General features: G+C 29.8%; 1 protein-coding gene and 1 pseudogene across 1 annotated transcript; both read right to left on the bottom strand.

Moving 5' to 3' along the window:
- Window positions 1–2,807: 2,807 nt before the first annotated feature.
- Window positions 2,808–4,455, bottom strand: LOC125843954 (3-ketoacyl-CoA synthase 3-like; annotated as a pseudogene).
- Window positions 4,456–14,574: 10,119 nt separating this feature from the next.
- Window positions 14,575–16,192, bottom strand: LOC125843955 (3-ketoacyl-CoA synthase 3-like). The gene has a single exon (XM_049523160.1). The coding sequence runs from the start codon at window positions 15,990–15,992 to the stop codon at window positions 14,595–14,597; it is 1,398 nt and encodes a 465-aa protein (XP_049379117.1). The 5' UTR covers window positions 15,993–16,192; the 3' UTR covers window positions 14,575–14,594.
- Window positions 16,193–24,213: the final 8,021 nt, after the last annotated feature.

Genomic DNA, 24,213 nt, shown 5'->3' with positions numbered 1-24,213 from the left:
TTATTTGTGAGGCTAATATGCTATGAATTTGTACATCCTTCAAAATAACAGAACTCCCATCTTACGATATGTCAAATAGATCGAAATCAGAAATTTAATAGCCTTCAATCATATTTTTACGAGGATCCATGCCTTGCTTTAGTTATAATAAGAATGTCGTATGCAAATTAAATGAATTGTCTTCTGATAAGAATAAATGAGCAAAAGCACGATACAACAACTTGCTAGATATTGTTCATTGCTACTTGCTCAGCAATATTATTATAACTCATCATTCCATGTCAACAGGGGCGGAGCCAGGATTTTCAATAAGGGAGTTTAAAATCGAAAAAAATAGACACACGAAGTAGCCGAAAGGGATTCGACATCTACTATATATACCGAAAGAAATTATTTTAATCATGTATAAATCATATAATTTTTTGCCGAAAGATGGCTCCGCCACTGCATGTCAACTTGGAAAAGGTTGTCTACATATTCAGAAAAGCTTAATCCATTTATCTAACAGAAGAAAGTACAAGGACCTACTAATAACTACAAGGGTCTGCCCAAGTGGAGAGCATAGCCATAAAAGCAAAAACTCTTAAAGGAAGAATTGGTTGGGATAAAATTAGGTTTCAAACTTCAAACATCAACTTAAATTTCTAAGAATAGGACTAAGGCACACAACTTTCATGTTTTTTTTTCTCATTATATTTGCATGTAGTATAATCTGATTAAGTTATAAAATACTTTCTAATTAATTATGATGATTTCAAATTTAAGATCTCAACCCGAAACCTTTAATAAATGATGATAAGATACATATCACTCAACTATAACCGTGATTGGAACAGCAACTTTTATTGCTGCTCTGGTACTGTCGGTATTAGATTGAACATTGCAGTTTTGTTTGTCCTGTACATCTTAAATTGTCTTAGTTGGACATATACCAAAGTCATGATACAAAATAAATGCCTCAAGGGGAAGTAGGGTAGAAATGAGTGAGTCAATATACATATATAGTGTGAGGGGTCAACGGGTTGTGGTAGAGGCGAACCTAGAATTTGAAGACTTTGAGTGCACTAGTATTACCTTAGCTTGAATATGAGCTCTAAGATAAATTTAAAATAAAAACAATGACATAAACACTCAAGCTTGATTTGAATTTTTTAAAAAAATTAACAGATGCATGTGCACCCCACCTAGAGGGATGGGTCCACCTCTGGTTGGGGGATGGATTTGCGGTCTTCAGTATTTTTCCTTCAACACGTTAAGAAATAAAAATGCAGACAAAAATATCCCTAATATCAAAGCAAATAAATCACAAGCAAAGAAAAAGTCACAAGGCAAAAAGATCCATTGAACACAAATTATGTCCTATAAAGCATAAGTTCAATTTTAAAATAGGAAAAAGGACAAATATACTTCGAACTATTGTAAATGGTATGTAAATACCCTTCGTCATATTTTTGGGACATTGGTACCCCTGTCGTCTAAAAAGTAAAGCATATATGTCTTTCACTCTAACGGAAGACTAAATACAAACACGTGGCACAATCTTATCAGTCAATAAATATTGGATCGGTGGATAAAATTATGACACGTGTATGTCCCTTAGTATAAAGGGTATATATGCTCTAGTTTTTGGACGGCAAGGACACCAATGTCCCAGAAGTATGACGGAGGATATTTGCATACCATTTATGATAGTTCGAGGATATATTTGTCCTTTTTTCCCTTTAAAATATTACAGTTAAAAAAGTTCATACACTGAACTTAAACCTTATAGGACATATATAGCCCATGGCTTGCCTCTTTTTTTTCCGCCTTAGACATATCTTGGATCTTATGGCATAAGTTTTTTGTAAATTTGAACGTATCAGTTTTAGAACATTATACCTTAAAAAATTATACAATGAACTTATGCCTATTTGGCATAACTTATGTCTTAGGAGCATATATATAAGTTCAGTAGTATGAACGTGTGTCTTATAGGCATAACATGTGCCAAACGATTTATTTTTTAATATTAAGGATAAATGTTTGCCTTGCGAATTAAATAGAACTGAACTTATGCCCTAGGAAAAATATTCTCTAAAAATATTTGCCTAGCGAAATTAAGTCATAGTTAAAGATACTTTGGACAACAATTTTTATAAAATGAATAGTATAGGCAAAGATTAAAATACAACTTAGGGAATCTCTCAGAGCGTGTACCTCGAAAAATATTTTTTTTATGTTGTTCGATTTGCTAATATATTTGAAAAACACTTTCTTTAGGAAAATCATTTTTTCCAAAATAAGGAAAATAACTTTCCGTAGTAAAAGTAGGACAAACAAAGTTCCACATTTACTGTGTCCTCCAACAGTCCTCATCACCTCAACCCCTAGCCGTCTTCCCCACCAACCTCACACTACGAAAAAACTGTCAAAACAAAACTCAAAAGAGGTATTTGATACTGACCTCCTGAGATTGTTTTTTGCGATAACTATTATATAAAATTGACCTTCAAAAAGTGGTATTTTTCATTTTTTTTTTAAAGAAACCAATATTTAACAAAAAAAATTTAAAAAGACACTTCATGAAGTCGGTATTTTCCAAAAAAAAATTCCTTTTCAAAAAACCGACCTTCAAAGGTCGATTTTTGCCGATAACAAATCTCCTTAGGTCAAGTTTTGACTTTTATTTTAGTAGTACCACGCTCCTATACTGTCTAGATCATATTGAATTAGTTTTTACTTATGTATCAAACATAAAAATAAATTAAAAAATCTACTTATTTTCCTAATAAATATTTTTTAAGAAAATATAAAATATTTTCGAAAAACATACATGCAAATTTGGTTCAAAACATTGAACATCACTTAATAATATCTTTGAGCTGACATAAACCAACAACAATGTGTCTAACCAATAAGAAAAAAAGAACAAAAATAGTAAAATACTAAGAACAATAGTATGATATTGTTCTTTTTCAAGCAAGAAAAAAGACAATTTTATTTTTTTAAACAAAATACAAAACTCAAGAGATAAAATAATCATCTGGAATAGTGAAGGTGTCTGGATCTTCATGATCATGTAGCCATCCAAATTGTGCCATGAAAGGATTCACTATAGTTTTAGGTGGATAATTATCAATGCAATCTTTCCACACATTTCCATTATCCAAATCTCTTAACACTTCCCATAAACAACTATTACACTTAAATCCAGCTCCAAAGCTAATCATAAGCATTGTATCACCTTTCTTTAACCTTTTTTTAGCCTCCATGTACCCTAACACATACCAAAGGCTACTTGCTGAAGTGTTACCAAATCTATGTAATGTCATTCTTGCTGGCTCTAAATCATGCTCACTTAAGTTCAAATTTGCACCAACACCATCAATTACTGCTTTTCCTCCAGTATGTAGACAAATATGATCTACACCTGTTTTGAAATTGATCATTGGCTTAGGTCCTCCTTTTGTTGTGCTCCAATTCATTTTTTTCATAAATATTGCGATTGAATATCTAAGTAGCTCCCTTATAGGGAGGATCAAGGGTGCAATTTGTTTCAAATTATCGACTAGTGCACGTGACGCGGCCTTTGGTAGTTTTTTATCAAGGTGGAACCCTGTGTTACCTTGATTATCCTCCCTTTGTGCACAACTATCATAGGCTTCATCTTTTGCACCATGATGTACCCTAACTAGTTGCTTCAATTTGAACATGGCTTTGTTTTTTAAAGGACAATTTGTTTGTCAATAAAATCGCGCAACCTCCTGACCTAAACAAACAATTAGAAAGAATCATAGATCTATCACTCCCTGAGTACCAATTTGGACTCAAGGACTCTGATGTCACCACAAGTGCAACCTTGTTCTTCTCATTCTTGAAGATATTTTCGATGATATTTAGTGATATGAGGCTAGCACTACACCCCATCCCAGTGAGGTTATACACCTTGATGTCTTCCCTCAACTTATAGTAATTGATTATTCGTGCAGCCATAGATGGCATAGTAGCTAACATTGATATATTCACTACAAGGACATCAATTTCACAAGGGGAAATTTTGTTTCTCTTGAAGAGCTTGTCAATGCTATCATGGAAAAACTCTTCCATCTCCAAGATACCATCTTCGTAAGTAGGACATGCTTCACGACCATGAAACACCATTCGTGGTGCATATGTTTGTTCACCAATGCCTGAGCTAACGGCAGCTTTCAAGAGGAACTTATACTCATTTAGGCCAAGGAGTTTGTTCCTCATAATTATTTCCCCTGAAAATTTTGTGCTAAGCATTCGATCATCGGTTGGCTTGTGACATTCATAGTCCAAAATGTAACAATTTTGGTGTCTTTTTCGATCGATAATCTTCCATATTAAATATAGTATGTATAATAAAGGAAGATCATAGAACAAATTGGAAATGAGATCCATGAGAAATAACAAAGGTGGAACAAATTGCACACTTCTAGTGTTTTTTTTTTTTTTTTGTTGAATGAGAATTCTAATTCGAAGTCTAAGTATAAATAGGAGATCCAAGTTGCACATGCATGTGACTACCTTGTGACGTAAGCTCCATTTTCTATTGAGATGTTATGATAATGATAAAGATTACTCCTATTTTATTAGGGTCAAGCAAGGACTAAATGTTTCCATCGAGAGGTGGTTATGATAATGATAAAGATTACTCCTATTTTCGTGGGGCCAAGCAAAGACGATATGTCATTGTACGTAGCATATGATATTGTCTTCTGCCAAGTCCCACCAGGCACCAACTAATTGGTGCGTGAATATTACAATCTTTGTTAAATATTCATATTTTATACACACATTAGGTATGTGAAAAAGAAAGATTAACTTCTATCAACTTTCTAAATTAACAAAAACATCCCCTAAAATCACAACTCTCTCCGTTTCATATTTTTAGTTTGAGTTGAGTAGAACCCTTAATATGTACTAAAGTTATTTAATTTAGTGTAGCTAAACTTATGGATTTGACGATTTTTAGGAAGAAAATATGTGGGATTATTTGTCACTCTAACTATGATTACAACTTTATTTTAGTTGATTAAATTTAAACCATTGATTCTAAGATGGAACATATATCTTTCATCGAAGTAATTAAGAACTTGAAAACATAAGACAAGAGAAAACTAAAAAGAGTTGCATCCGTGTATATATAAAAATCATAAGATTAAAAAATCTTCTTTACTTTTTAAAATTTTATATCAAGTCACAATTGGACAAACAATTTAAACGGATGAAGTACTATTTACAGAAAACATAAATCTTTTCACTAAAAAGAAAGAAATTGCTTTGCATGTCAAAAATAATTTTAAATACACTGCATCTTAAAAAACTAGAAGAATACACTTTAATTTAAAAAAAAAAAAAAAAAGTTTACGGCCTCTGATTTATTTTTTACTATATGCCATTGATGAGCTTGGGCCTTTCGAATTTTGCTCTGCACCATTGGACCCTTCTTAAAAAGTATTGTGACTTTTTTTTTTCTTTTACTTTCACTTTGCAGTGTTTTATAATGAAGAAACTCTCAAGAAAATTAAAGAGAGAAAGCAATATTCAAAATGTATATTTTGAATGCTAACAAATAATAAATATAAAACTATAAGTGTAACGGTATATTCCATTATATTGGGCTAAAAATTAGGAGATGGAAAAAAAATATTATGATAAGATAGGGGAAGAATAAAGAGGGAAATGGGTAGCCACAATAACTGTGATACATACTTGAGATACATTTAATTCTATATATATGTTAATTAATATTTGGATATAATTGATAATAATCCGATATTTATATTTTATTAGATATGTATTAAAACAAGTATATATGGTAATTTTAGTCCTACAGTAAATTTCCCCTATATTGAATTTATGGAAAAGGGTCAAAATTGCCCCTGAACTATGCAAAATAGACCACTTATACCCTTCATTACATTTTGGGATCAAAAATACCCCCACAGTTATCCCAGGAGACCACAAATACCCTCAAGAGTTAACACTCCAATTTTTTAGTGACGTGGCAAGCCACATGGGACTAATCCCTCCACCTAAGCATTGTCAACTAAGATTCATTACAAAAGAACTTGACTTTTAGTGGCGACAAAGTCGCCACAAAATCCCAAAATATTGCCACTAAAGGTTATGAGTGATTTTTAGTGGCGACTAGGGCTCCAACAACCATTCGCTAGTAAAACCTATTTTTTCAACAAAAAAATATGATAATTAATTTTCAATTGCGACCTAATTTTCTAAAATAAATAACTTGCAATATCCATATTAAAAACATCCAATATTATTACGAAAAATAATCAAAATTACTTCTCGATTCAAATCTCCTACTATATATATATATATATATAATGCATCATTGTACATTTTATACATTTACATATGACATAAAAATAAAACATATAGTGTCTTCAAACTCCTACTTAATCGATATCATATTTGGTTTTTTAAAAATAATGAAGAAAAAAACACAAAATTAGAATTTAATGTTAAAAACTTTTAGTGACGATTATCTAGGCTTTTGTGGCGACTGTTGTTGCCGCTAAAGGTCTAGTTCTTTTGTAGTAAATCCTAGTTGGCAACGCTTAGGTGGAAGGATTAGTCCCACGTGGCTTGTCACGTCAACAAAAATTTGGGGTGTTAACTCTTGAGGATATTTGTGGTCTCTTAGGATAACAGCAGGGGCATTTTTTATTCCAAAATGTAACGAAGGGTATAAATAGTCTATTTCATATAGTTCGGGGGCAATTTTGACCCTTTTCCGTTGAATTTATAAGTGGGTTAACTAAAACAAAGAAAGAATATGCTAGCACTAATTTTTGTCGTCTATAGGCCCAAATAATCATTAAAAAGGATCAGCCCAATTTCTTAAATGAGTGAGAAAGGACAAAACTTAAAAAGACTATATTATATTAAGGGTGTACATAGCCGGATTGATTCGAGTTTTTCAAATATCAAACTAAATCATTTGTGTCGGATTTTTAAATCTATAAACCAAACCAAACCAATAAAACTCGGGTTTTTCAACTTCGGGTTTTTCGGATTTTCGGGTTTTTTCCCAAAAAAGTATGCATACAAACATATAATTTACTTGTATTTCAAATATTTCTTTAGTCCTACCAAAATACAACTATACACAAAATATTATATGAGTAATGATACTAAAATATCCAACAAAAAATAATAATAATGAATTCGCGTAAAACAAATATTGCAAATTAACAAATCATAATGAAAATTATCATAATTTAAAAGTACTAAATCATGCTAAAATAAGTTTAACAAGTATTAGTTACATGACTAAATATTAAAGGAAATTAAAATTAGATTATGTATTTGAATAAACCAATGTAAAATCATAGAATAAATATTCAATATTATTGTTATTCTTAGTGTTGAATTGATTATTTTTTTTGCTTTAGTATTAATTTAATTTTGATTCAAGCTTTATTATAATTACCAATATCTGTGGACTATAATCTTTATTGAACCATTTAGAATTCTATGTTTCAAACTTGAAATAATAATATATTAAAAGATAAAACTATGAAAAAGTATAAGAAATATTTAAAAATTATATCAAAGTAAATATTTTTATGTATAAAATAAAATTTTAAAATTATATATATAATGTCGAGTTGGTTTTTTTTAGTTAAAACCAAACCAACCCAAATATAATCGGGTTTTTTTTTCCAATACCAAACCAACCACTAGTTGAGTTTTTTTTCTCGGTTTGCGGTTTGGTTTTGTACACCCCTAGACTATAGATAAGTTATGTGAGCAAAAATTGAACTTGCAACCTCAGCGTTAAGTTGAACTCTTGGACCATTGAGTTGCATTTTTCATTTGTGTTGAGGGGGTTCATTGAAGGTTATATATATATATATATATTAATGTAATTTTTCAACAAGGGGATTCGATGAACCAATGAAGCTCCTCTTACATAGATTTGTTCCTGAGGAGGTGACTTAATTGACTATATAATCAAATCTCATTATAACAATCATGCATTCTATCAAAATTTGAGCTCAATACTGCAATTCACTATATATCCCATTGATGTAGCTCGCAATATTGTATCATCTCTGCAAGAAACAATAAGAGATATGAACAAAAGATTGGAAAATATAAGCTCATATTTTCATTAACAAGAAGAATGATCACAATTAATATGTACAATCAACTAATCCATTGTTTATTTACTTAATACACTCGATTTGTCACTTGCTTATTTCTTGTCCACTTAATAGATTTTTGCCTCGATCGAAATATTACTTCTTATTCTTTAAATTTTGTTTATAAATTTAACTGTACCTTTTAGAGGTTAAACAACCATGCGAAATTTCACTTTCAATCGACACTCACACCGACCATATTTATCGTTCATCGTACCAACCATTGTATAACTATTTTATAATATTTTATTAATATAATATTAGATTAATTAGTATTTTATTTGAATTCTATATTTATTAATTTATATAAAAAAAACATCTAAAATTCATGTTGAGAATACAAATGATTAGTTAGTATTTGATGCTTTTGTTTTGATGTTCTTTTGTTTCTGTTTTTTTATTTTGGGATTGGGCTTGTTTTGGGCCTAATATTTTTTTTTTTTGTTTTGTTTGACATTTCAAGGGAAGGATGAATTAATTGGGCGGCAAAATTAGGTTATAAACTTCAAACAGTAATAAATGATTCAAAGAATATATAGGACCATGGCACAACTTCAACAAGTCGTTTGGTACCGGATGAGATGGATAAAGTTATTTAAAGGTTAACATATTCAATGAAATTAGTCATTTCATTATTTAAATGAATAATTTATTTCATCAATTTAATACAAATAGTGAATAAATAATTTTGAAACTAAGACTTTTAACCACACAAAATAAAAATAATCATACATTTTATATATTATCCATTATTCTTCTTATCAAACGATCCACGAGTACTTTTATTACTAGGACTAGTTTTGAATATAGAATTAGGGGTGTACAAAACCGATCCGAAAATCGAACCAAACTGCAAATCGAGTCAAACTGAAAAAAAAACCGACTAGTGGTTTGGTTTGACTTGGTTTGGTATTGGAAAAAAAAATCCAACTATATTTGGGTTGGTTTGGTTTTAACTAAAAAAACCAACCCGAGACCAAACCAACCGGACATTATATATGTAATTTTAAATTTTATTTTATACATAAAAATATTTACTTTGATATAATTTTAAAATATTTCTTATACTTTTTCATAATTTTTATCTTTTAATATATTATTTAAAGTTTAAAACTTAGAATTCGGATTGGTCCAATAAAGATTATAGTTCATAGATGTTGATAATTATAATAAAACTTAAATCAAAATCAAATTAATACTAATGCAAAAAGAAAATCAATTCAACACTATGAATGACAATAATGTTGAATATTTATTCTTTAGTTTTACATTGGTTTAGACAATTAAAATACATAATCTAATTTTAATTTTCCTTTAATATTTTGTAATGTAACTAATACTTATTAAACTTATTTTAGCATGATTTATTACTTTTAAATTATGATCATTTTCATTATGACTTTGCAATAATTATTTAATATGATGATTTCATTATTATTTTTTATTGAATATTTTTGTGTCATCAGTACTCATCTTATATTTTGTGTTTTTTTTTTAAGAAGCACCTTAGATAATTGTATTTTGGTTGGACTAAAGAAATATTTGGAGCACAAGTTAATTATATGTTTGTATGCAAACTTTACCAAAAAAATTCAAAAATCTGAAAAAATCTAAGGTTTATTAGTTTGGTTTGATTTATAAATTTAAAAATTCGACACAATAGTTTGGTTTGGTATTTGAAAAATCTGAAAAAATCCGAATTTTATTAGTTTGGTTTGGTTTATAAATTTAAAAATTTTACACAAATAATTTGGTTTGATATTCAAAAAACCCAAATCAACCCGGTCATATACACCTATTTTCTTGCGCCAAGCTTGTACGTAGCATATGATATTGTCTTCTGCCAAGTCCCACCAGGCACCAACTGATTGGTGCGCGACTATTACAATCTTTGTTAAATATTCATATTTTATACACACATTAGGTATGTGAAAAAGAAAGATTAACTTCTATCAACTTTCTAAATTAACAAAAACATCCCCTAAAATCACAACTCTCTCCATTTCATATTTTTAGTTTGAGTTGAGTAGAACCCTTAATATGTACTAAAGTTATTTAATTTAGTGTAGCTAAAATTATGGATTTGGCAATTTTTAGGGAGAAACTATGTGTATATATTAAGATGGAACATGTATCTTTCATCGAAGTAATTAACAACTTGAAAAAAATAAGACAAGAGAAAACTAAAAAGAGTTGCATCTGTATATTGGGGGGATTAACATATGAAGTAAATGTATGAAAATTACAAGATGATAAGTAAAGCTAGGCGTTCGCTAAATTTTATCTGCCTTATCATGTCATTTTAATATCTTCCCGTCTTTGCTAGGAGCGGCTTTAATGCCTTTAAAAATGAGGCATCCGCCTAAGTTAATTTTCTTTTCAGAAAGAATTTTTCTTTCTTTCATGTTAATTTTTTAATTCTTAACTTTCCATCGGTATAAAACTAAAAGATTAAAGGACATTATATATTTCTGCTCAAGTCACAATTGGACAAACAATTTAAATGGATGAAGAAGTACTATTTATAGAAAACATAAATCTTTTCACTAAAAAGAAGAAATAACTTTGCATGTAAAAAATAATTTTAAATACACTGCATCTTAAAAAACTAGAAGAATACACTTTAAATTTTTAAAAAAAAAATAGTTTACGGCCTCTGATTTATTTTTGACTATAGGCCATTGATGAGCTTGAGCCTTTCGATTTTTGCTCTGCTCCGTTGAACCCTTCTTAAAAAGTATTGTGACTTTTTTTATTCTTTTACTTTCACTTTGCAGTGTTTTATAATGAAGAAACTCTCAAGAAAATTAAAGAGAGAAAACAGTATTCAAAATGTATATTTTGAATGCTAACAAATAATAAATATAAAACTATAAGTGTAATAGTATATTCCATTATATTGGGCTAAAAATTAGGAGATGGAAAAAAAATATTATGATAAAATAGGGGAAGAATAAAGAGGGAAATGGGTAGCCACAATAACTGTGATACATACATGAGATACATTTAATTCTGTATATATGTTAATTAATATTTGGATATCATTGATAATAATCCGATATTTATATTTTATTAGATAAGTATTAAAACAAGTATATATGGTAATTTTAGTCCTAAAGTAAATTTCCCCTATATTGAATTTATAAGTGGGTTAACTAAAACAAAGAAAGAATATGCTAACACTAATTTTTGTCGTCTATAGGCCCAAATAATCATTAAAAAGGATCAGCCCAATTTCTTAAATGAGTGAGAAAGGACAAAACTTAAAAAGACTATATATAAGTGATGTGAGCAAATATTGAACTTGCAACCTCAGCGCTAAGTTGAACTCTTGGACCATTGAGTTGCATTTTTCATTTGTGATGAAGGGGTTCAATAAAGGTTATATATATAATATTCAAATATTCCTTATATATATATTGTAATTTTTTAATAAGGGGATTCAATGAACCAATGAAGCCCCTTTTACATAGATTCGCTCTTGACCTAAGAAAAAATCAGTCTTACCTTTAAATTTATTCTCTGATATCTATCTTTTGCCTTAACCACATCAAAGAGGAATTGAACCTCTTCTAGTTTTTTGAAAACTCTAATCCATTTGATGTCCGAGTAGCTACTTACCTTACTGGTGTCCGAAGAAGTCTGTTGGTACAGATGCCATATGAGATGTGAAAGCGATTTCCGAAATCCCGATTACATTACTGCAGGCCAAAATTGGATTTGAAAGAGCAAGCCAGAGAAAAGAAGCGTTGAGATAATACCTTTCATCCTAATCTCATCTACTGAAAAAGGAACCTTGATTTGTTTACTTCCTCCTTTAATAAGATCGAGATGAGGAGTGACCTTTTACTGGACATCGAGGATCGGCTTAAACTTGAAACTGCCCTAAGCTTGCTTTGTTGCAGCAAAGATGATCAGTCCGAGAGTGCTGGAGAGAAGAGAAAGCGGTAAAAACCTCTCTTATTCGGTCACTGAGAAGTCAGACTAATCAGGAGGGGACTTAATTGACTATATAATCAAATCTCATTATAACAATCATTCATTCTATCAAAATTTGACCTCAATACTGCAATTCACTGTATATCCCATTGATGTAACTCGCAATATTATATCATCTCTGCAAGAAACAATAAGAGATATGAACAAAAGATTGGAAAATATAAGCTCATATTTTCATTAACAAGAAGAATGATCACAATTAATATGTACAATCAACTAATCCATTGTTTGCTTAATACACTCGATTTGTCACTTGCTTATTTCTTGTCCACTTAATAGATTATTTGCCTCGATCGAAATATTACTTATTATTCTTTGAATTTCGTTTATAAATTTAACTGTACCTTTTAGGGGTTAAACCATGTAAAATTCCACTTCCAATCGACAGTCACACCGACCATATTTATGTTTCACCCTACCAACCATTGTATAAACTATTTTATCAATATAATATTAGATTAATTAGTATTTTATTTGAATTCTATATTTATTAATTTATATAAAAACAAAATCTAAAATTCGAATGTTGAGAATACAAATGATAAGTTAGTGTTTGAAGCTTTTGTTTTGATGTTCTTTTTGTTTCTGTTTTTTGATTTGGGATTGGGCTTGTTTTGGGCCTAATATCTTTTTTGTAAAAATTAGGCAAATGACATAGTATAAGAAAGAAATTACTTCCTTTCCCTACTCTTTCATTAATTACCAAAAATCCCTTTTTTTAGTGTTTTTCGGATACATAATATAGCAGTGTGGATACTTAATATAGCAGTGCGGATACTTTAATTAATAACGGGCGGATGCTTAAATTATTAAGTTGTTAGTAGCACGGATACTTAATTAACGGGGGGATGCATAATATAACAACGTGGATACTTTAATTAATAACGGACGGATACTTAAATTATTAAGTTGTTAGCAGCACATATACTTAATTAACGGGTGGATGCATAATATAGCAGCGCGGATACTTTAATTAATAACGGGCGGATACTTAAACTAATAAAGTATCCGGTTAAGTTGAATTGGGAAAATAAGGGATTTTTGTATTTTAGTAAAAGAGTAGGGAAATATTGAGAATAAGTAAAGAAGTGTTGTGTATTTAAGTAATTTTTCCATTTTTTTTTGTTTTGTTTTGTTTGATTTCAAGGGAAGGAAGAATTAATTGGGCAGCAAAATTAGGTTACAAACTTCAAAGTTCAAAAGTAATAAATGATTCAAAGAATATATAGGACCATGGCACAACTTCAACAAGTCGTTTGGTACGAGATAGATAAAGATTTCATGGATTAAGATATTCAATGAAATTAGTCATTTTATTATTTTTGTGAATAATTTATTTTATCAATTTAATACAAATAGTGAATAAATAATTTGAGACTAACTAATGTTTTTAACCACACAAAATAAAAATAATCACATGTTTTATATATTATCCATTATCCCTCGTATATCGTATCAAACGATCCACGGGTACTTTTACTACTAGGACTAGTTTTGAATATTGAACTATCGTTCTTCATGTGCATCTTAAATTGTCTTAGTTGGACATGCACCTAAGTCATGAATACAAAATAAATTCATCACACATCATGACATTAAAGGAAGTGGGGTAATTGAAATGACTAAGTATAGGTAGCAGTTTTCTTTCGTGGAAGGGTCAGAATTAAACTCCCAAATTATTATCGATTCTAGTTTGATTGTATACAAAATTTAAAACAATTAAAAGAAAAATTGTACTAGTTTCGTGGTATGGGTGGAGCAAAGTAAGAACAAGGGGTTCACGATTAAGATTATCTCTTGTGTATATATAATCGATGTTGAATTCTCTTAACTTCTTCATATTTTAAATCTCTCTTAGAGAAAATTCTTAGTCCGTCATTGTCTAGTGATCTTAAACTAAATATATGAATAATGTACCAAAATATCATTTCGAATTTTATAATCTTAAACATGTTTGGATGAGGAAATATAATCTCATAATGATGCGAGGACCTCTAAAAAAGAAAGACCTACCTGCACATTTGATTCAGAACGGAGAATATCAGTTAACAATATCTTTGAATCGATTTAAACTAACGAGAAAAACACTTGAGAATAATAAGAACAATAGTATGATTAGTCTTGGTACATACATGGAACAATTTTCTTTGATATAAGACAAACGCCTAATTACTGGGAAAAGAAACCACCTATGGATCAAACAACAACAACTTTTCCTTTTACATATATATATATATATATATATAAAATCAATAAAAAAAGAAGCTATGAGATTTTTAAATTATCCCAAGCCCATAAAACCTAATATAGAAAAATAAAACTATAAAGTAAAAAAATAAGAAAATGAAGTTGGAAATTATTTATGCAAGAAAAAAGATAAACTTTTTTTTTGTCAAAAAAAAAAAAAAAAAAACCTTATGGGATAACATAATCATCTGGAACATTGAATGTGTCTGGATCTTCATCATGTAGCCATCCAAATTTCTCCAAGAAAGGATTAACCAAAGTATTTGGTGGATAATTATCAATACAATCTTTCCACACATTTCCATTATCCAAATCTCTTAACACTTCCCATAAACAACTATTACACTTAAATCCAGCTCCAAAGCTAAGCATAAGCACTTTATCACCTTTTTTTAACCTTTTTTTAGCTTCCATATACCCCAAAACATACCATAGACTACTTGCTGAAGTGTTACCAAATCTATGTAATGTCATTCTTGCTGGCTCTAAATCATACTCACTTAAGTTCAAATTTGCACCAACACCATCAATTACTGCTTTTCCTCCAGTATGTAGACAAATATGATCTACACCTGTTTTGAAATTAATCATTGGCTTAGGTCCTCCTTTTGTTGATCCCCAATTCATTTTTTTCATAAAAATTGCGATAGCATATCGAAGTAGCTCTCTTATAGGAAGGATCAAAGGTGCTATTTGTTTCAAATTATCGACTAGTGCACGTGTAGCAGCCTTTGGTAGTGTTTTATCAAGGTGAAAACCTATGTTACCTTGATTATCCTCCCTTTGTACACAACTATCATATGATTCATCTTTTGCTCCATGATGTACCCTAACTAGTTGCTTCAATTTGAACATGGCTTTGTTTTTTAAAGACAATTTGTTTGTCAATAAAATCGCGCAACCTCCTGACCTAAACAAACAATTAGCAAGAATCATAGATCTATCGTTCCCAGTGTACCAATTTGGACTTAAGGACTCTGATGTCACCATTAGTGCAACCTTGTTCTTCTCATTCTTGAAAACACTTTGTAGGGCATTTATCGATATGAGGCTAGCACTACACCCCATACCAGTGATGTTATACACCTTGATGTCTTCTCTCATCTTATAGTAATTGATTATTCGTGCAGCCAACGATGGCATACAAGCTAACATGGATATACTGACCACAAGAACATCAATTTCACTAGGGGAAATTTTGTTCCTCTTCAAGACCTTATCAATACTATCATGGAAAAACTCTTCCATCTCCAAGATACCATCTTCGTAAGTAGGACATGCTTCACGACCATCAAATACCATTTGTGGTGCATATGTTTGTTCACCAATGCCTGAGCTAACGATAGCTTTCAACAAGAACTTGTACTCATTTAGGCCAAGGTGTTTGTTCCTTCTAATTACTTCTCCTGAAAATTTTGTGCTAAGCATTCGATCATCGGTTGGTTTGTGACATTCATAGTCCAAAATGTAACAATTTTGGTGTCTTTTTCGATCGATAATCTTCCATATCAAATAAAGTAGGTAAAATAAAGGAAGACCATAGAACAAAATTGAAATGAGATCCATGAGAAAGGAGATTAAAGGATAGAGAGAGTGAAAGAGAAAGGAAAATAGTGTATGGTTTTTGTGTGTGTGTATTTTTTTTTTGTTGTATATATTTTTTTTTTGTACGTTGCACACTTTAGTGTTGTGTTTTTTTTGTTTTTTTGGTTGATGAGAAATGTAATTCCAAGTCTAAGTATAAAAAGAAGTATCCAAGTTGGAGATGCATGTGACTAAATGCTATTGAAAAATATAATAATATTTTTTTTGTCATTCTCTCAACTCCCACCAACTGATCGGTTCGTGACATTAACCATCTTTATTAATCATTCATAATGCATACAACATTAGGTATGTGAAAAGGAAAGATCAATTTCTATCAATTTTCTAAATTAACAAAAACATCCCCTAAAATCACTAACAAATTTATAAAAGCATCAATTATGTATACATCATTATTTCCAAGTATTTTTTCATTTTAAGTAATTAATTAGTAGTTGTTTTAGGAAGAATACATTGACAATCCTTTAAATTTATCAGTAACTTTCATTTGAATACTCAAACTATGACATGTTTCAATTGAATATCTCATATTTTAGAAATTGTTTGGCGCCAGTTACCTAGATAGTGAAAACTAGGTAACTTGTGAACGCACACATAGAACTTTTCAAAAGATTTGAGTTGAAAATGTCTAGTAAAAACACTTTATCATATATTCGAATTCTCAACTGAAACAAATTGTAATTCGAGTGTCTAAATGAAAAATACTGGTCTCAACAGAAAGCCTTTATGGTTGGTGTACGGAGAGTAACTTTTAAAATATATAGCAGATTTGAAATCAGAAACATTTATGAACAACAAGGAGTGGTAGATGGAATTGTCGAGTATAAAATTATGAAGACATCAGAATGCTGCTGGAAAATAAATAAAGCTGCCATAAGAATTTATTCACATACACAATTTTTTAACTCTTTTTAATGGATATATAATATTATTTGTGTACAGAAATTAAAATCTAATAATTATTTTGAGTTTTAATTTGCTACCCTGTCCATAAGTCCCCACTACTGCAACAAAACATTCTAATTTATTCACTCTTTGATGCTATAACAAAAACTAATACAAGAAACGCAGATGAATTAAAAGAAATATAATTGTAGGCCATTATATACGTTAGAGAGAATACTTTTATTTAAGTTCATTATTATTAGCTCATATGGGAATATATTTTTCATAATATGCGGCTACTTTATTTGAATTTAGGATCGATCTGTATGTGAATATCACATCTAAGAATTTAAATTGTCAGAGAAAATCTATTTTTATTTACTTTTAGTTTAACAAACTAAACTTGTTATTTAGCCTTCAAAAGATGATTCTAAAAGTGCATTTTTTAAGGGATTATAAGTTGTGTAATGAGTTGTACATTCAGACAAATCAATATGGTAATAGGGCATAAAAGTTCAAGTCTCACAAAAAAATAAATAGAATCAAGTACATACATGGTTGAGGAAACATGTTAAAATATAATTAAGTAATAAAATTATCTTCATTATTGTAATTTAAGCGTTTAATGACATGATCATAGCAATTAACATATTATTTCGTATCGTTTTCATTATAAGTTGAAATATATATACTTTTTTAAAAAAAAAAAAAAGGGTGAGGTCGCTCTTCCAAACTTTAATTTCTACGGACTCAACAACAAGTTTTTGAATTGGACCATAAACTTGAGATTGTTTCCAATGCTGGATATTATCAATAAGGGCTAACCCATCGGTGGCCCACTAAACTTGGCACCAACTTTCACTTGGACACTTTAGCTAGGCTTTGTTCATTTTAAGCACATCATGTCAAATCTCATTGTGTCATTTTGACACTTTTTATATTTTCAAAACCGCATTTTAAGTGCGTACATCCATACGCCTCTTATGTGGAAAAATAAACGAATTGGTATGTGACACGTGGAAATTTTATTTTATTTTTAAAAATCTCAATTTTACTTTCTTTTTTTTCTTTCTTCCAGATCCCAAACCCCATGCCCCCACCTCTTTTTTTCTTCTTCTTGCGCCTCCTTCCCCTTCATCTGTTCTTCTCCATCAAAAAGGCAAGAACATAGGTTAGTTTACAAAGTAAAATACGTTTTGGAGAATAAGGGAAATCATACCAAATCGAAAAGTTTTTATATGACATTTAAAAGAAGATGATTTCTTGTGCTACTACGATTGGGATTTACAATGAAGGATATGTAAAATAAATTTCTTTTTTTTTTTCATTGGAGGTTGTTCTTTATTTCTTTTTTATTCCTTGAAATCAATTTAATTTTCAGTGGAGAAGGTAAGAATGTAAATCAGTTTTTCCATTTGAAAGAAGTTGATTTCTTTTTTTGTTCCCTTGAAATCAATTTTGTTTTTGAATATGAATCAAGATGCAAATTCGATTTTCAAAGAAGATGGAAGAATCAAAGAGTGTAACCTAGTAAAATATTGTAGAATTTTTTTAAAAAGTTGTGTGGTGATGGAGGATGGTAGAAGGTGGAGAAGATGGAAGGGAGAAAGCAAGGAAGAAGAAGGAGAAGAAAATATTTACAAAAAAATTCAGAATATTTACAAAAAAAAGTCTCTGACGTGCTCAAAATTCGTGTAGCACACGTACTATTCTTAGTCAGCAAAAAGTGTCAAAATGACACAACGAAACGCGACATGAAGTGTTTAAAATGAAAATACTTCAGTTGAGGTAGTGTCTAAGTGAAAGATTATGCCAAGTTTAAGGGACCACCGATGGATTAGCCCTATCCAATAATAATAGTGATGGTGGTGCATTAGGGGGGGTCGAACCTTATCACAAAAAGTTGGAACTATAATCTCCAAATTTTAGGTAAGTATAATTAATACCCCCTTTGTCCCTAATTACTTGTCCACTTTTCCTTTTATAGATGTCCCTAATTACTTGTCAATTTTGACAAATCAAGAAAGAATTTTTTTTACCTATTATACAACTCACTATGTCATTAATTATTTTCTTAATAGGTGTGCCAATTCAAAAGTGGACAAGTAATTAGGGACAAAAGGAGTATGTAATATTGATTTAGTTTGATTGTGAAAGTGGTATAATTAATTTATGCAACCCTAAGCATATATTTTTTTTAAAGATAAGAAAGCAACCGTGATTTTTTTTCTAATATAAAGTCCAACCAAGTAATTAAGTGCCGTCTCACTTTGAAATTTCATCTATTTTCTATTAATGCTAATTTTTCCATCAATGAATAGTCTCAATCTTAACATTGCAATCCATAATTTGTCTTTTCAATTCCTAAGGAAACTAAATTGTACACAAAACTAATATTTAGCGCAAAATTATATTTTTTATGTTTTTATATTTTATCTTTTATCATAAGGCAATAACTTTATTATATAATCATATCTTTTCTCCAAATTAGTCCATGTAAACGAAACCTTGTGTTAGAACTAATCTTTAGGTTCAACGTCAATATGATAGTCTTGGGTTCGAGCCTCTTTGGATACGGAGTTGCCTTTGTTAGGGAGCGATTTATCCCTGTGGAACTTCTCTGCGTGAATTCGAATTTAGTCGGGCTCCAATATGAATACCTGACACCAGGTGGGAAACAAAAAAAAAAAATCTCCAAAACAAGATAGTTTGAGGAATTCACTATTATTATGGACATAGTTATGAATTTGACGGAGAGATTCTAGTGAAAGAAAGATAGTGTAGGAAAATTGATTGGTCATAAGAAAAAAAATAGAATAGGGCTCAGGATACGGAATAACTTAAGTTAGAAGCAAAGCTTTGGCACCATGATAAAGAAATGAACTTCAAACTCAACTCCAAAACATTAATTCATGAGTGAAGCTGATACGGACCAACACCCTCCAATATGTCTAGGACTGAATATCTGAAGTGTGTACAATATAATAAAGAGGGAGATTACTATGGAAAATAATAAACTGAGATGAGTCTAACTCTCACGAAAAAGAATATAACATAATATTGTGTGTAAAAATATTTATCTTTATGTTTCTCTTCTTAATTACCTCTTTACGTGAGGCAATGCAACTTTATTACATAGTCATGTCTTCTCCATTTAAATTGAAATTGAACTCAACAATCTCAACTTAGTAATATGATTGATCTTAACCTATATTAATATTTAAATATTAATCCTAGGCTAATTAAGCTCTAAATATTTTATGAGGTGAAAATATGCAATAGTTAACTGTGGTTTAAGTGCGTCATTTAGTTGCTGCTAGTATAAAAAATTATCATTTTATCAGTTTAATTTGTTGTTAATTTTGGAAAATAATAGTAAGCACATTGCATCCAATATTATTTTATTACCTGTTAAAAGCCATTTATTTGGAGACAAAATAAACTGAAGAAACTTACTATTAATTTCAAAAGACGCAAATATTTATTGTGAAAGAGAAAGGTCGCCACATTATTGGTTAGTGAGCCAGTTGTTTGACAACGATGCTTTTGGATGAGAAGAAACTTGTGAAGTTAAAACTATGTAAAAGCAAAAAATTAAATGCCACCAAAACCAACATTTTCCATACAGCTATTATTGGCCTCTCTAAATATTCATCACAACTTGCCCTACCTATAACAAAAATGAAGGAAAATATTATTTCGATGGCGTATCCAGAATATTTCGTAAGTGATGCCAATATTTGAAGAATTGAATAAATGATTTCATTTGGGTTATTACTTAGAGTTGGAGTCAGAATTTAAAGTTTATAAGTTTTAAATTATTAAAAGATGGGTCATAATCCAGTCAATTCAATTCGTACTAAGTTTCAAACAAATTTTTTCACGGTCCCCAATTTCAAGGTGATTTTTAACTTTTGATCTTTAAAATTGTGATTTTTAATTTTTAGCACACTGTTTATTTTATGAAAATCTATGGATTAAAGTATTCTTAACTATGACTTAATTTTTAGTGGCAAAACTTTTTACAAAATGTTTGACCTGAGACAGAAGTTATATTGCATCTGATTCGCAATGCAAGACTTTTAGAGAACTTTGTCTTGAGACATAATTATTGTCACTGAACTTATTTCATGTGGCATAACTTGTGTCATCTAAGCTTTTGTCTTAGGCGTAATTTGTGCCACTAAACTTATACCATGGAGCATAATTTGTGTCATTAAAGTTATGTGTTGGGCATATCTTGTGTTTGAACTTAGTCTTGGAATTTTTTTTTGTCTTAGGAATTATTGTTTTCTTGTTATCAAGAGCATTTTTTTTGTTACGTAAAGTCAGGAAAGGTAAAAACTCAAGACCAACAATTTTGAGGGGCAAATATTAAAGATTATTTCAAAATGAGGATATTTATGTGAATGGCTCAATTTTAAATTCTTTATTTGTTTTCTTACTTATTAGAGTACCTAAAAGAATTCTTACTTTAAAATTATATATAACATATCAAATTAAGAAAATGTATTTTTAAAAATATATTGACGAAGTTTTTCATTAGTCAGTTTTTTTTTTTTAAAAAAAATCTGTTGTAAGATGGCAGTGCCCTTAATATCACCCAAAATGAAACCTATTACACAAAAGGAGAAATAAATACAACGCATCACTCCTAATATCACGAGTCAATTTGAACGATATATAGACCTAATTTTGAAATAAGTTAAATTAATCATATCAAAATAAATCGAGTTAACAAAATAAGAGGGTCATTAATCCCCCAAATTAAACCTAAAGCATTTAAGACAAGTCTTAGCTTTATGTGTTGATTTTGTAATCCTTAATTAGGATACATGTATTGTCATTTTTCATTTGAAATTATTACTATTAAAGTAAGTTAATCATTTATTTTGGTATAGATACAGAGTAGATGTAAGTAATTTCTATAAAGAGCCTCTTTATTTTCCCTTTAATTTTTCTTTTGTACTTTTTTTCTCATGTCATAATTTTCTTTTCATTAAGACCCATGAAAGGTGTTAAATTTCTTTAAAAAAAAGTCCGAAGTAAAGTACAAATGCAGATAGGACATAATGAGATATGTACCTATACCAATATTAGTTGTAGTGAAATAGTTGAAATGACGTTTCAAGTGTGTGAGTGTTTGAGAATAAAAATAAATCATGGTAGGAGAGTCATTCTAAAAAATGAGTCGTGCATAATCAAATTTCAATATGAATATATAAATATCGTACACTGAGTGAAAAATTAAAGCACGAACGCCCCACAAAATAAAAGAAAAGAGATGCCTATTACTTATATTGAAGTATTGGAAAAATAGGTTTAACAGGTTGTACTTCTCTAACCACATGAGGAACTTGTCTCTATCAGCATTGACTCTGTCCAGTTGCATTGCTTGTATGTATAAACTATTTTTAAAAAAAATATCAGAAAATAAATATCGAATCTCCTTTTATGCAAAAGTAATTGGGATCAATATATATATATATATAACACGGCATAAAAATGATCTTTAGCAGTAATTAATTAACGGCAATAGCACAATTACGACTAAATATGTATTTTTAGCGGCAATTAGCACTCTTCGTATATTTCTCTAAAGCCTTTAGCGACATTGGATCTAATGACACTTAACTAATGTCGGTAAGACTTTAGCACTATTTATGAATGTGTCTATTTATTACCGCTAAAAGTTTGTTTTATCGTAGTGTAAGAAGAATAAATTAAATATGTGACTATCAACCCTTTGCAACTTCTAACTGCATTTTCCTACTTGCCAATATGAAAATGTTAAGTCACATTTCTTCTACTTTCAGTTATGAAATAGCATTTATTAATAAGTTGTCTCATATTGAATTTTGACTTAGGGATAAAGATCTACCTAAGTTTAGCATAATGCAGCTTCTGAAGATAAATGTAAATAATGAAATAAATTCACATAGCACTTCGTGCAAAAGAAATTATTAACCTCCAATTTGTTTCATCAACGAGGCAGATTCAAATTTTAAAGTGGATGGATTTATTTCAGAGTTGCTCAGTGAAAGAATTTTTATAATCTCATTTGCTCTCAGATCTAATTATTTGCTTAGTGACTCGATCTTACTTTCTTTTGAGGTTTGTTCAAAGTGGTAATCATACAATACCACAAACTCGCAAGTTGATCCTAAAGAACTCAAATCAGCTCTGAGAAAGTGGTAAAATTTTGGTATCGACGGAATAAAACTCAACAAGTTTAAAGGTGCATAATCGTCTATCCTATAAAAAAATATAGGCATATTACTATACATAATCTAGAGAGAAAAGCTTGAATATTCGTGAATTTATAATTCTACGCATAAATATATATACCTCTGAACTAAGAATTATCTAAGAACATACGTATAATATAAGGAAATAACAATTCATTTCTTCGTCCATTTTGTGACATTAACACATATTTTTGTGTGTCCCAAATGAAGATAAGTTGATGAGGAAATATTTCCATCTTTGTCGTGGAGAATTAATTGTGATGAAAAAGACATTTTTTAACATTATAGACTGCAATGGTACGTAACCAATCAGTGAACATGAAAAGTCAAGAAAGACACACAACAGACGTGGCAACTTTATTGTAGTCTAATTATTGAGTTATTATAATTTCTTTATCATTATAATATTTCTTGATAAATAAATGGTCTTTGAATTTGACTCAATCTCAAATCAGTTCATAAGCAAATGAGTTTCCACAACTATATAAGAGATTTATATTCTCATCTCACAAATAATATGGAACACTAATTAACACCCTTTTACATATTCAGAACTAGATATTTGGAGTGTCAGTAAATTGAATGAGTCTATCTCTGATAACATAATAAAAAAACGAATTTTAAATCAATAGTTCAAACCTCAAAATTAACTGAAGAATAAAGAATAATCCAAAATCATATAAGAAGCTCACGATTGACCCATTCCATAAACATTGTGGAACTCGAACAATATTTATTAGTATAAGCTTGGATTGGAAAAAATATAAGCATTTTACTCTTCTATAATTTCAAAATAAGATGCACATATACATTAATATAAGATTAAAAGTTAGCTATCATGTCACAATCATGGACACCATGAGATAAAGATAAATTATGTAGCTAGGAACTATGCAGAGTCAATGATTCAAAGTAAACGTTTTGGCTAACAATATAGTTGACCAACTATTTGGACATACGTATCTAAATTTGTGCAAATTTCATTTTCTCTTTGTATTATTATAAAGTCATGTACGTGCTAAAGAAAACACAAATTAGAAGTTTCTTTC

The sequence above is a fragment of the Solanum stenotomum genome, chromosome 11, assembly GCF_019186545.1.
Source record: "Solanum stenotomum isolate F172 chromosome 11, ASM1918654v1, whole genome shotgun sequence".
NCBI classification, from domain to species: Eukaryota; Viridiplantae; Streptophyta; class Magnoliopsida; order Solanales; family Solanaceae; genus Solanum; species Solanum stenotomum.
This window is presented reverse-complemented; position numbering and strand designations above follow the sequence as displayed.